Source organism: Bombina bombina, chromosome 2, assembly GCF_027579735.1.
Source record: "Bombina bombina isolate aBomBom1 chromosome 2, aBomBom1.pri, whole genome shotgun sequence".
In the NCBI taxonomy this organism is placed as follows: Eukaryota; Metazoa; Chordata; class Amphibia; order Anura; family Bombinatoridae; genus Bombina; species Bombina bombina.
This window is the reverse complement of record NC_069500.1, coordinates 104003435-104018798: the sequence shown is the minus strand read 5'-3', so window position 1 is coordinate 104018798 and position 15364 is coordinate 104003435. Positions and strand designations below refer to the sequence as shown.

General features: G+C 40.2%; 1 protein-coding gene across 1 annotated transcript in view; it reads right to left on the bottom strand.

The window, feature by feature from the left end:
- The window catches only part of SPEF2 (sperm flagellar 2), a 439169-nt gene that overhangs the window by 288438 nt on the left and 135367 nt on the right, over nt 1-15364 (bottom strand). Inside the window, exon 11 of the mRNA XM_053699669.1 lies at nt 8664-8880. Coding sequence (XP_053555644.1) covers nt 8664-8880 — 217 coding nt within the window. The remainder of the gene's footprint in view (nt 1-8663; nt 8881-15364) is intronic.

Here is a 15364-nt window from a genome sequence, read left to right as displayed (position 1 = left end):
ACCCATTTTAAAATAACCCACCCCAAAATAAAAGAAACCTAATCTATAATAAACTACCAATAACCCTTAAAGGGCCTTTTGTAGGTCATTGCCCTAAAGAAATCAGCTCTTTTTCTAAACAAAAATACAATGACCCACTAACATTACAAACCTCTACCCCCACAAAATAAAAAAAAACTATCTAAAAAAACCTAATCTACCCATTGCCCTGAAAAGGGCATTTGTATGGTCATTACCCTTAAAAGGGCATTTAGCTCTTTTCAGAAATGCCCAACCCCTAATCTAAAAAAAAAAAAAAAAAAAAAAAAAAAAAACCCCTAACACTAACCCCCCTCTTTAGGTACTCACAGTTGCTGGAGTCCCACTTGAAGGATCTTCATCCAGACGGGTCCATCTTCATCCAGGCGGCATCTTTTATCTTCATCCCGGCGGCGTCTTCTATCTTCATCCCGGCTGCGCGGAACGGGTCCATCCTAAAGACATCCGGCGCAGAGCATCGCTCAGCCAATAGGATGAGAGCTTTTGAAATTCTATTGGCTGTTCAAATCAGCCAATATAATTTCAGTAGCTCTCATCATATTGGTTGATTTGAATTTCCAAAATAGCAATGCAAGGGACATCATTTTGAAAAGGCTCCCTTGCATTGAAGATTCAGTATATGGCGGCGACCGTATGAAGAGGATGCTCCGCGCCGGATGTCTTCAGGATGGACCCGCTCCGTAGGGCATTGCCCTAAAGATATATATCTACAAAAGATAAACAAACACCCCTAACAGTATACAAACCCCCACCCCCCAAACCCACAAAATAAAAATAAAGTAAAACCTAACCTACCCATTGCCCTGAAAAGGGCATTTGTATGGGCATTGCACTTAAAAGGGCTTTCAGCTCTTTTGCTGCCCATTAAGAATAAAAAATGGCTATCCTAAAAAGAACCCCCCCCCCCCAAAAAAAACCATTACACAAAATAACAAATTAATTATACAAAATAATACCAATTATTCATATTCTAAAACCCATTTTAAAATAACCCACCCCAAAATAAAAGAAACCTAATCTATAATAAACTACCAATAACCCTTAAAGGGCCTTTTGTAGGTCATTGCCCTAAAGAAATCAGCTCTTTTTCTAAACAAAAATACAAAGACCCACTAACATTACAAACCTCTACCCCCACAAAATAAAAAAAAAACTATCTAAAAAAACCTAATCTACCCATTGCCCTGAAAAGGGCATTTGTATGGTCATTACCCTTAAAAGGGCATTTAGCTCTTTTTAGAAATGCCCAACCCCTAATCTAAAAAAAAAAAAAAAACACCCAAAAAACCTTAAAAAAACCTAACACTAACCCCCCTCTTTAGGTACTCACAGTTGCTGGAGTCCCACTTGAAGGATCTTCATCCAGACGGGTCCATCTTCATCCAGGCGGCATCTTTTATCTTCATCCCGGCGGCGTCTTCTATCTTCATCCCGGCTGCGCGGAACGGGTCCATCCTAAAGACATCCGGCGCAGAGCATCGCTCAGCCAATAGGATGAGAGTTTTTGAAATTCTATTGGCTGTTCAAATCAGCCAATATAATTTCAGTATGTCTCATCATATTGGTTGATTTGAATTTCCAAAATAGCAATGCAAGGGACATCATTTTGAAAAGGCTCCCTTGCATTGAAGATTCAGTATATGGCGGCGACCGTATGAAGAGGATGCTCCGCGCCGGATGTCTTCAGGATGGACCCGCTCCGTGCTGCCGGGATGAAGATAGAAGACGACGCCTGGATGGATGAAGACCTCGCCGCCTGGGTGAAGACTTCTCGCCGCCTAGATGTCCGGACTTTAGAAACTGTAAGTGGATCGTCGGGGTTAGTGTTAGGATTTTTTAAAACTTTTTTGGGTGTTTTTTTGTTTTTGTTTAGGGTTTGGACTTTTCTTAAAAGAGCTAAATGCCCTTTTCAGGGCAATGCAAAAGAGCTAAATGCCCTTTTAAGGGCAATGCCCATACAAAACATAATTTATGCTTACCTGATAAATTTATTTCTCTTGTAGTGTATCCAGTCCACGGATCATCCATTACTTGTGGGATATTCTCCTTCCCAACAGGAAGTTGCAAGAGGATCACCCACAGCAGAGCTGCTATATAGCTCCTCCCCTAACTGTCATATCCAGTCATTCGACCGAAAACAAACAGAGAAAGGAGAAACCATAGGGTGCAGTGGTGACTGTAGTTTAATTAAAATTTAGACCTGCCTTAAAAGGACAAGGCGGGCCGTGGACTGGATACACTACAAGAGAAATAAATTTATCAGGTTAGCATAAATTATGTTTTCTCTTGTTAAGTGTATCCAGTCCATGGATCATCCATTACTTGTGGGATACTAATACCAAAGCTAAAGTACACGGATGATGGGAGGGACAAGGCAGGATTAAGCGGAAGGAACCACTGCCTGAAGAACCTTTCTCCCAAAAACAGCCTCCGAAGAAGCAAAAGTATCAAATTTGTAAAATTTTGAAAAAATGTGAAGCGAAGACCAAGTCGCAGCCTTGCAAATCTGTTCAACAGAGGCCTCATTTTTGAAGGCCCAGGTGGAAGTCACAGCTCTAGTAGAATGAGCTATAATCCTTTCAGGGGGCTGCTGTCCAGCAGTCTCATAGGCTAGGCGTATTACGCTCCGAAGCCAAAAGGACAGAGAGGTTGCTGAAGCTTTTTGACCTCTCCTCTGTCCAGAGTAAACTACAAACAGGGAAGATGTTTGACGAAAATCCTTAGTAGCTTGTAAGTAAAACTTCAAGGCACGGACTACATCCAGATTATGTAAAAGACGTTCCTTCTTTGAAGAAGGATTAGGACACAATGATGGAACAACAATCTCTTGATTGATATTCTTGTTAGAAACCACCTTAGGTAAAAACCCAGGTTTGGTACGCAGAACTACCTTATCTGCATGAAAAATCAGATAAGGAGAATCACATTGTAAGGCAGATAGCTCAGAGACTCTCTGAGCCGAGGAAATAGCCATCAAAAACAGAACTTTCCAAGATAAAAGTTTAATATCAATGGAATGAAGGGGTTCAAACGGAACTCCTTGAAGAACTTTAAGAACCAAGTTTAAGCTCCACGGAGGAGCAACAGGTATAAACACAGGCTTAATTCTAACCAAAGCCTGGCAAAATGCCTGAACGTCTGGAACCTCTGCCAGATGCTTGTGCAAAAGAATAGACAGAGCAGAAATCTGCCCCTTTAAGGAACTAGCTGATAATCCTTTGTCCAAGCCCTCTTGGAGAAAAGACAATATTCTAGGAATCCTAACCTTACTCCATGAGTAATTCTTGGATTCACACCAATAAAGATATTTACTCCATATCTTGTGGTAGATTTTCCTGGTAACAGGCTTTCGTGCCTGTATTAAGGTATCAATGACTGACTCGGAGAAGCCACGCTTTGATAGAATCAAGCGTTCAATCTCCATGCAGTCAGTCTCAGAGAAATTAGATTTGGATGATTGAAAGGACCTTGTATCAGAAGGTCCTGTCTTAGAGGCAGAGTCCATGGTGGAAAGGATGACATGTCCACTAGGTCTGCATACCAAGTCCTGCGTGGCCACGCAGGTGCTATCAGAATCACCGATGCTCTCTCCTGTTTGATTTTGGCAATCAGTCGAGGGAGCAGAGGAAACGGTGGAAACACATAAGCCAGGTTGAAGAACCAAGGCGCTGCTAGAGCATCCATCAGCGTCGCTTCTGGGTCCCTGGACCTGGATCCGTAACAAGGGAGCTTGGCGTTCTGGCGAGACGCCATGAGATCCAACTCTGGTTTGCCCCAACGATGAATCAATTGAGCAAACACCTCCGGATGGAGTTCACACTCCCCCAGATGGAAAATCCGCCTCCCAGTTCTCCACGCCTGGGATATGGATTGCTGACAGGTGGCAAGAGTGGGACTCTGCCCAGCGAATTATTTTTGAGACTTCTAACATCGCTAGGGAATTCCTGGTTCCCCCTTGATGGTTGATGTAAGCCACAGTCGTGATGTTGTCCGACTGAAATCTGATGAACCTCAGTGTTGCTAACTGAGGCCAAGCCAGAAGAGCATTGAATATCGCTCTTAACTCCAGAATATTTATTGGAAGGAGTTTCTCCTCCTGAGTCCACGATCCCTGTGCCTTCAGGGAGTTCCAGACTGCACCCCAACCTAGAAGGCTGGCATCTGTTGTTACAATTGTCCAATCTGGCCTGCGAAAGGTCATACCCTTGGACAGGTGGACCCGAGACAACCACCAGAGAAGAGAATCTCTGGTCTCTTGATCCAGATTTAGCAGAGGGGACAAATCTGTGTAATCCCCATTCCACTGACTCAGCATGCATAATTGCAGCGGTCTGAGATGTAGGCGCGCAAATGGCACTATGTCCATTGCCGCTACCATTAAGCTGATTACCTCCATACACTGAGCCACCTAAGGGCGCGGAATGGAGTGAAGAACACGGCAAGCATTTAGAAGTTTTGATAACCTGGACTCCGTCAGGTAAATTTTCATTTCTACAGAATCTATAAGAGTCCCTAAGAAGGAGACTCTTGTGAGTGGGGATAGAGAACTCTTTTCCTCGTTCACTTTCCACCCGTGCGACCTCAGAAATGCCAGAACTATCTCTGTATGAGACTTGGCAACTTGAAAGTTTGACGCCTGTATCAGGATGTCGTCTAGATATGGAGCTACCGCTATGCCTCGCGGTCTTAGAACCGCCAGAAGTGAGCCCAGAACCTTTGTAAAGATTCTCAGGGCTGTAGCCAACCCGAAGGGAAGAGCTACAAATTGGTAATGCCTGTCTAGAAAGGCAAACCTTAGAAACCGATGATGGTCTTTGTGAATCGGTATGTGAAGGTAGGCATCCTTTAGGTCCACTGTGGTCATGTACTGACCCTCTTGGATCATGGGTAGGATGGTCCGAATAGTTTCCATTTTGAAAGAGGAATCTGAGGAATTTGTTTAAGATCTTTAGATCCAAAATTGGTCTGAAGGTTCCCTCTTTTTTGGGAACCACAAACAGATTTGAATAAAAACCCTGTCCTTGTTCCGTCCGCGGAACTGGATGGATCACTCCCATAATTAGGAGGTCTTGCACACAGCGTAGGAATGCCTCTTTCTTTATCTGATTTGCAGATAGCCTTGAAAGATGAAATCTCCCTTGTGGAGGGGAAGCTTTGAAGTCCAGAAGATATCCCTGAGATATGATCTCCAACGCCCAGGGATCCTGAACATCTCTTGCCCATGCCTGGGCGAAGAGAGAAAGTCTGCCCCCTACTAGATCCGTCGCCGGATAGGGGGCCGTTCCTAAAGTAGAAACTGCTCCCTCCACCTTAGGGACCGTCTGCCATAAGTCCCGTGTAGTGGCGTCTATTGGAAACATTTTTCTAAATATAGGAGGTGGGGAAAAAGGCACACCCGGTCTATCCCACTCCTTGCTAATAATTTCTGTAAGCGTTTTAGGTATAGGAAAAACATCAGTACACACCGGCACCGCATAGTATTTATCCAGCCTACACAATTTCTCTGGTACTGCAACTGTGTTACAGTCATTCAGAGCAGCTAATACCTCCCCAAGCAATACACGGAGGTTCTCAAGCTTAAATTTAAAATTAGAAATCTCTGAATCAGGTTTCCCCGAATCAGAGATGTCACCCACAGACTGAAGCTCTCCGTCCTCATGATCTGCATATTGTTTCGCAGTATCAGACATGGCCCTTACAGCATCTGCGCGCTCTGTATTTCTCCTAACCCCAGAGCAATCGCGCTTGCCTCTTAATTCAGGCAACCTGGATAATACCTCTGACAGGGTATTATTCATGATTGCAGCCATGTCCTGCAAGGTAATCGCTATGGGCGTCCCTGATGCAATTGGCGCCATATTAGCGTGCATCCCCTGAGCGGGAGGCAAAGGGACTGACACGTGGGGAGAGTTAGTCGGCATAACTTCCCCCTCGTCAGAATCTTCTGGTGATATTTCTTTTAAAGTTAAAGACTGATCTTTACTGTTTAAGGTGAAATCAATACATTTAGTACACATTCTCCTATGGGGCTCCACCATGGCTTTCAAACATAATGAACAAGTAGTTTCCTCTGTGTCAGACATGTTTATACAGACTAGCAATGAGACTAGCAAGCTTGGAAAACAAGTTTACAAGCATTATAAAAAACGTTACTGCACCTTTAAGAAACACAAATTTTGTCAAAATTTAAAATAACAGTGAAAAAAGGTAGTTACAGTAACGAAATTTTTACAGTGTATGTAACAAGTTAGCAGAGCATTGCACCCACTTGCAAATGGATGATTACCCCTTAATACCAAACACAGAAAAATAACTGACAAAAACGTTTTTTTTTGTTTTTTTTTAAAACAGTCACAACAACTGCCACAGCTCTACTGTGGCTTGTTACCTCCCTAAAAAACGACTTTGAAGCCTTTTGAGCCCTCCAGAGATATCCTGGATCATGCAGGAAGAAGCTGGATGTCTGTGTCTGTAACCACTCCCACTCATATTACAACAGTGGAAAGCCTTCAGGAAACTGTTACTAGGCAGAATTCAAGCCAGCCATGTGGAAAAAAACTAGGCCCCAATAAGTTTTATCACCAAATACATATAAAAACGATTAAACATGCCAGCAAACGTTTTATATTACATTTTTATAAGAGTATGCATCTCTATTAATAAGCCTGATACCAGTAGCTTCACTGCATTTAAGGCTTTACTTACATTAGTTCAGTATCAGCAGTATTTTCTAGCAAATTCCATCCCTAGAAATATATTAACTGCACATACCTTATTGCAGGAAAACCTGCACGCCATTCCCCCTCAGAAGTTACCTCACTCCTCAGAATATGTGAGAACGGCTAAGATCATAGAAAACGCAGGCAGATTCTTCTTCTAAATACTGCCTGAGATAAACGGTACACTCCGGCACCATTTAAAAATAACAAACTTTTGATTGAAGAATAAACTAAGTATAAAACACCACACTCCTCTTACGACCTCCATCTTTGTTGAGGCTAGCAAGAGAATGAATGGATATGACAGTTAGGGGAGGAGCTATATAGCAGCTCTGCTGTGGGTGATCCTCTTGCAACTTCCTGTTGGGAAGGAGAATATCCCACAAGTAATGGATGATCCGTGGACTGGATACACTTAACAAGAGAAATACCATTTTCAGGGCAATGGGTAGCTTAGGTTTTTGTTAGAGTTAGTTTTTTTATTTTGGGGGGTTGGTTGGGTGGTGGGTTTTACTGTTGGGGGGGTCTTTGTATTTTTTTTACAGGTAAAAGAGCTGTTTAACTTAGGGCTATTGGTAGTTTATTGTAGGATAGGTTTTTTTTATTTTGGGTGGGCTTTTTTATTTTTATAGGGCTATTAGATTAGGTGTAATTAGGTGTAATTATTTCTTATTTTTGATCATTTCGTTTGTTATTTTTCTTAATTTAGTGTTTGTTATTTTTTGTAATTTAGTATTTTTTATTTTTTGTAATTAGATACTTTGTCATTTTTATAGTAGTTATGATTTTTTTAATGTGTATTTTAGTTTTCTTTAATTGTTAGTTTAATTTTAGTTTAATAGTTATATTAGTTTTACTGCTTTTTTAATTTGACAGGTAAGTTTTAATTTAAAATAGGGAAATTGTAATTTTAATATAAAGTTAGGGGGGCGTTAGGTTTTGGGGTTACTGGTTTAAATAAGTTTATTGTGATGTTGGGGCTTTCGTTGTGGGGGGCTTAAGGTTTAGGGGTTAATAGGTTTATTAGAGTGGCGGCGGTATCGGGGAGTGGCAGAATAGGGGTTAATAACTTTAGTATAGTTGGGGCGATGTGGGAGGGCGGCAGATTAGGGGTTAATAATATTTAACTTGTGTTTGCGATGCAGGTGGCCGGCGGCTTAGGGGTTAATAACATTATTATAGTGGTGAAGATGTTGGGGAGGCGGCAGAATAGGGGTTAATACATTTTATTAGTGGTAGCGATGTCAGGAGCGGCAGATTAGGGGTTAATAACTTTAATATAGTGTTTGCGAAGCGAAAGGGCCTTGGTTTAGGGGTTAATAGGTAGTTTATGGGTGTTAGTGTACATTGTAACAGTTTAGTTATGAGTTTTATGTAACAGTTTTTTTGCATAAAACTCATAACTACTGCTCTCAGATGGCGGTACGGATCTTGTCAGTATAGGCTGGAACGCAAGCTTTTAGCCTCACCGCAAAACTCGTAATGGCTGCGCTATGGAAGTCCCATGAATGAAAAAACTTCATTTTTACGAGTGCAGGACTGACGTTGCGTTACAGGCTAAAAGGCTTGCGGTACAGTTATACCGACAAGACTCGTAATGGCTGCGTTGCTGTTTTAATGCTGAAATGGCCATTTTTTCAACGTTAAAACACAAATGTAAAACTCGTAATCAAGGTGTAAGTAACTAATAGTAGCTAACTGTACTCATCAATATGAAGCGAAAATTGAATTTGCTTTCAATATGAAAATCAGCTCATTCAATTAAACATATGTAAAACATGTAAAACGTAATAAACATAAAGTAATGAAGTAAAAGAAAACTCTGGATTGACGTTAATGCCTTTTTTTTTTTTTTAACAATTTTAAGCTAATAATATAAACATTTTTAAAACAAAACTATTGTACCCTGTGCCAAGTGCTTCACACATGTGCTCTTTCCAGAGAATACTTTCCCAAGAATACATCCTTTAATGGGGAACGGAGGAAACACAGGTGGTGGCGAGGGCGCTTTTGGTGGGTTGGTGATATCAAACAGTCTCTGAACCACATGGCCTAAAATATTGTTAGGTGCAGGTGTCTTCACATTTCCCCCTTCTCGTGGAATCCACTCGCCTGTCATAGTCTGCATAAAAGAAAAAAAAAACCAACTGGTATAAATAAAATACCACAGACAAAAATAAATAACCATTAATTTTCTAGAAACTATTCAAAATCACATATGTGTGGGATTATGATTTCAAATGACTAGTCTATCTTACAAGTGGCAAAATGAAATACATTTTTATGTCAACACTGATAAATTGCACTGTGCACTGTTAAATCGAGAATATAATTGTAATTATAATAGGCTAGATTACGAGTGGAGCACAAATTAGTACTCCTGCGTTAAAGGGACAGTCTACACCAGAATATTTATTGTTTTAAAAGATAGATAATCCCTTTATTACCTATTCCCTAGTTTTGCATAATCAACACTGTTATATTAATACACCTTTTACCTCTGTGAGTATCTAAGCCTCTGCAAACTTCCCCTTATTTCAGTTCTTTTGACAGACTTGCATTTTAGCCAATCAGTGCTGACTCCTAGGAACTCCACATGCGTGAGCACAGTGGTAGCTATATGAAACACATGAACTAACACCCTCTAGTGGTGAAAAACCGTCAAAATGCCCTGAGATAAGAGGGGGCTTTCAAGGGCTTAGAAATTAGCATATGAACCTCCGAGGTTTAGCTTTATACTAAGAATACCAAGAGAACAAAGCAATTTGGTAATAGAAGTAAATTGGAAAATTGTTTAAAATTACATGCCCTATCTGTATAATGAAAGTTTATTTTGGACTAGACTGTCCCTTTAACTTTGCTAGACGGAGGCTGAAAGTAAAAAGTTTGTGAACTAGTGTAAAAATATCACAACCGCATTTTACGCATCATGTTTCTGATACTCTTCATGTAAAATACATATATATACCTATATATCTATAGGAATATATATAGGTATAGATATATACAGATATATATATATATATATATATATATATATATATATATAAATATGTATTTATAATAAAAAGAACATTATCCTGTAAGTGAAGAACATTAGAATGTTAAATATGTACAGTGCATATACAGTAAAACACATAAATACTTAAAAACATATGTACACACATATAAATATATATATATATATATATATATACAATATACAGTACTGTGCAAAAGTCTTACGCCATCATTAGATTTGTTGTTTTAGCAATGGTATAATGATCATATATATTCAGTCTCTTTATTAGAATACAACCAGAAAATACAGGATATGCATATGCAGTATTAAAAAACAGCCCCCCCCCCCCGAAAAAAAAACAGCTTCTATAGGCTAAATTGGCACATATTTAGTGTGACCTCCCCTTACACTTGAGCAATATCAGGAACCTGTCTTTCATAAACCTAAATGGATTGGAACCCTAATAAATGTAATTGCTAACACCTGTGTTTGTCCTACTATTTCATGTCAAAATGACTGGTGCAAAAAAGGTCTATTACACCAGGTTTGTGCAAGACATGCTTGAGCATTACATACACATGTGGTATGAGTTTAATTAATTGGAAGCTTGCTAATAAGATCAACTTTCAATAACATTATTCCATTCAAAATGCCAAAGATCACAGAATTTGACAGACATAAAATCCTACTTTTGCAACAGGCCACTTTCAAGGGGAAATCAGCAAACAAATTGGATACTCAAGATGTGGTATTCAAGCTGTCAAGCTGAAATTTGAGGAATCAGGAGAGGTCAAGGACAAAAAAAAAAGACTGGAAGGCCAAGAGAACTTTCAAAATCTGATGAGAAGCTTCTCAGAGCTTCTTATTTGAGAGACCGGAAGAAGTCAAGCAAGGACCTGGCTCAGCATCTGGCAGCTTCATTGGGATGCCAAGTTGAACCTTCTACAATACGAAGAAGCTTGAGCAGGAATTGTCTTTATGGAAGGGTAGCTCTTCAAGGGAGCAGGTTCAGGTGTTGGAAGCTGCTGTGTAGAGGTGTCAGGTTCTGGAGTTAAAATTGTGTTTTGTCTGCGTGAGTCTTTCCTTTTTGGCATAATTAAACTGGTACAAGGGTTTTAGAAAATAAAGGTGAAGGTTTTATTTATAGGGTAATTAGCAATGCAGAGAGATGCAAACTAGATAAAAGGCAAAGTCTCTGTGTAGACAAGAATACAACGTAAATTGGTTCAGACAGTCTTAAAGCAGGGAAAAATGTAAATAAACTGTAGACAAGAAACTTGGCAATAGCATGCAGGATACATAGATATGCTGTAGATCAAAACTTGGCAGTAACAGGCAGGATATAAAGAGATGCTGTAATCAGGTAACATGTAATAACAGGCAGGATACTTGCATAGGTTGTAGACTGGAACTCTGTAGTAACAGGCAGGAATGCAGATATTTGTAATAACAGGCAGGATACTTGCATAGGCTGTAGACTGGAACTCTGTAGTAACAGGTAGTAATGCAGGTCTTTGTAATAACAGGCAGGATACTTGCATAGGTTGTAGACTGGAACTCTGTAGTAACAGGCAGGAATGCAGGTCTTTGTAATAACAGGCAGGATACTTGCATAGGCTGTTAACTGGAACTCTGTAGTAACAGGCAGGAATGCAGTTATGCTCTGAGGCAGTCGTTAGGAAATATCAGAGAATTAGCCAAGGTCAATTGCCAGGAAATCAGTCCATAAACGAAACATAGTGCCAATGGAAAATCCAGAACAGTAGTTTCAAAATGAAGCAGTAATCAGGCACCAGGACATCCAACAAATCAGTATTCAAACAGGAATCTGGACCAGAGGCTCTGTCAGAGTGCAACACTCAATGTCAAGGCCAGAGGCGTAACTAGAAACCACAGGGCCCAGGTGCAAGAATCTAAGAAGGGCCCCCCCCCCAAAAAAAAAAAAGTGAATTTGATACATATCATTTTTTTAAAAATTATATTTAACACAGAAAACAAATGTGAATCAGATTACATGTCTGCAAAAGGAGGTACCCTGTGCCCACAGTCTGTGAGATGGTCTGACCCCCTATTACTGTATATAGTGACACTGTTTAACCCACCAGTACTGTATATAGTGAGTCAGTGACACAGTCTAATCTGTCGGTGAGTATTCAAGCCCCTCAAACTCAGCTCCCTTAAAGGGACAGTAAAGTAAACATTTAACTTCTATGACTCTGATAGAGCATGTCACTTTAAACAACTTTCCAATTTACATATGTATCTAATTTGCTTCATTCTCTTGTTATCTTTTGTTAGAAGCATACCTAGATAGGCTTAGGAACAGCAATGCACTACTGGGAACTAGCTGCTGATTGGTGGCTGCACATATATGCCACATGTCATTGGCTCATGCGTGTGTTACCTAATATATATTTTTTTAATTAGGGGGTCTTTAGGCACATATAATAGGCCCCTATAAGTTTTAATTTCCAGTTGATCACTGAGGTAATAGTCATTACTTAGCATGAATAAATATGCAGTTATTTGAGCAGAGGATCATGGGAGTCCATATGTGCATATCAAAGGGTTCTTATTTATTTGATGATAACCCCTTCTTTTGTGTGTTTGAAAAATCACACACACTTGTTAACAACTTGGTTATTACAATTCTAATGAAAAAATACAACCCCCCCCCCCAGATGTTTTGTTGTACAGTTCTCACATGTCATGATATATTAATGTATTGTACAGTTTAAATGTGATGAATCTGCTGGAAAACAAAAAACAATATTTAACCTCTTAAGGACATATGACGGAATTTTTCCATCATAAAACAATTGAGCAAACTGAAAGCTGTGTCCTTAAAGGGTTAATATGTGTGGGATTCTCACTGAACCCCCACTACCTCCAAAAAAAAACAGTTTTAAATGTTTTTATTTAAAATGTGTCTGTGTGTACATACTTTGCAATGGATACTGCATATATAACCAAATGGAGTTTAATTTTCAGCATTACTTTTCTGTGACATCCAAACTTAGGTGATGTGATACACCACTTTGTCCAAACACCCTGTAACTACTAAACTTTGCTTTGAGCACATGTAGTGCTGTATTCAATCAGCGCACATTAATGCATTCAACAGAAACATTGTTCTGCAAACACACAAGGCTGACTACAACACACTGCTTCACAACACAAACACTCTGCAGTACAGACATATAGCTTACAGCTCTGCAAGTAACATACAATCTGCACACCTGCATATATGAATTTGTCTGCATCCACCATGCAACACATAGCTCTAAGCATATACAGTTCTACATAAAAATATTGTCCTGCACATTTCCAGTCCAGATCCAGAATCATATAACTGCATGGACATAAACAGCTCTGACTATAACTTAACAAGCCACCCAACTAACTCTTATGTTATATACAGATATACAACATATTTGGGCTACTGTAGTTGTATCTATAAAAATTAAAAAAAAAAAGTATATTATGTAATGTTCCTAAGAAGGGCTCTAAATAAAAGGTACTAATGCTATCCAAAAACCCATCACTACACAAAGTGCGTAATATATTACCCTGTATACATCAATATAAGCATCTAATACTAAAGCTATCATGTCTATACAAAATTATTTGCTCTCAGCTCACAGTGGGTGAGTGACCGGTCCGTGGCCGTGCCCCCCCCCCCCCCCCCCCCCGCGGCCTCCCCTCAGTATGACTCTGAGCCTGGAGCTCAATGTTCACCGTGCCCCCGCGCCGCGGCCCCCCCTCCCTCAGTCTGATTCAAGGCAGTGCTTACCTCGGGAGTCGGATTCTCAGTAGTCAGTGTCACTGGCTGTGACAGCCTGCCGGGCAGTAGCCAGGGAGGGACTGCCACTGGACCCAGGACAGTCATCACAGGTCCCACTCCCAGATGTTCCCACACTCCAGACTCGGTCCGTCGATAGACTCCTGCTACTGACTGCTGCACCGCACGTGCAGTCACAAGACAATTGTTGAGATACACGTGCGTGCAGTGCAGCCTGAGCCAGTCAGTCAGGAGGGAGAACTAGAGTCAGATCAGATTCAGTGCGCGCCAAAATGGAAAGTTCTGTGCTGGCCGTAGCAGACAGCACCCGCCGGCCGCCGTCCAGACTAGACCTAACAAAAGAATTATTATTGTTGCATAAAATGTTAAAAAAATTAATAATAAAAAAAAACACCTGCCTTGTTGGGCCCCCCCCTGTTTGGGAGACATGCTGGGCCCGGTCGCAATGGCGACCTTCGCATCAACGTTAGTTACGCCCCTGGTCAAGGCCCAGAACTGAAAGTAAACCTGCCTAATATAGCAGGCTGCTGATTATATCATTTGTTACAACTGGTAGGCAGGTGGAGCTAGAGAGCCAAAGTAGGAGCAAATAGAAAACCAATATTCTCAGCCTGTGACCAAGCCATCTGGTGACGAAGAGGTAAGCCAGGAGGCTGAGAAAGAACAGCAGCAGAAATAGAAACAGGTCCCAGGTTCAATTCTAGGCTGGATAATGACAGTAGCAGCCGAAAACCAATTTTCTGGAAGGGGAACAGGGTGAAAAGGCTAAGATATGCTAAAGCTTACACAGATTGGAATGAAGATCAGTGGAAAAAAGCATTATGGAGTGAAGAATTTAAATTTGAAATTTTTGGGTCCAATTGACGACAATATGTGAGAAGCGTTGGAGAGAGATGGAACAATGAGTGATTGCGGCCTTCAGTGAAACATGGTGGAAGGTCTGTCCTGGTTTGGGGCTGCATTTCTGCCAGTGGTGTTGGCGGTATTGTCCGAATTGATGGAATCATGAATGCTGAAAAGTACAGACAGGTTTAAATTCATCATGCCATCATTTCCTTCTGGAAAGCGCCTGATTAAGAATGGTTTTATTTTTCAGCATGATAACAATCCCAAGCACACTGCTAATGCAGTGATATATATGGAGAGAAAAACATCTGATAAAACACTGACAGTAATGGACTGGCCTCCACAGAGGCCAGACCTGAATATTATAGAGGCAGTTTGGGATCACCTGGACAGAAAAATGAATAAAAGACAACCTAAATCTAAAGAAGAACTCTGGGAAGTGCTGAAAGAAGCCTGGTATAATATTCCAGAAGATTACTTCGGAAAACTTCAGGACACTGGGTCAGTCTACCCAAAAGAGTTCTAGATGTTCTTAGTGCTAAGGGAGGTCACACTAAATACTGACTTTTGCCTGAAGAAGCCATTTTGTTCTGAAAATTTAGTTTTTTTATATTATGTGTACGTGTACATATTCCCTGTATTTTCTGTTTATATCTTAATAAAGAGCATAAAAAATAAATATTGATTTTAGCACAGTACTGCATATACAGTATATATATATATATAAACACACACATACATAGACATATTTAGACATGTGTATGTATCTCTATGTTAAAGTCATTTGCATGCCTTTTTTTTCTTACACCTGATACATCATATCTTTGAGCCTTTATAACTTTTTAATGCAATATTTTTTTTTAAATAAATTTGATCAGATTGTGTTACTATGAGTGTAACTGTACTTTTAAATGTATTTTTGATGTTTTTTGGTACTTTTTCATCTTGTGTAACACT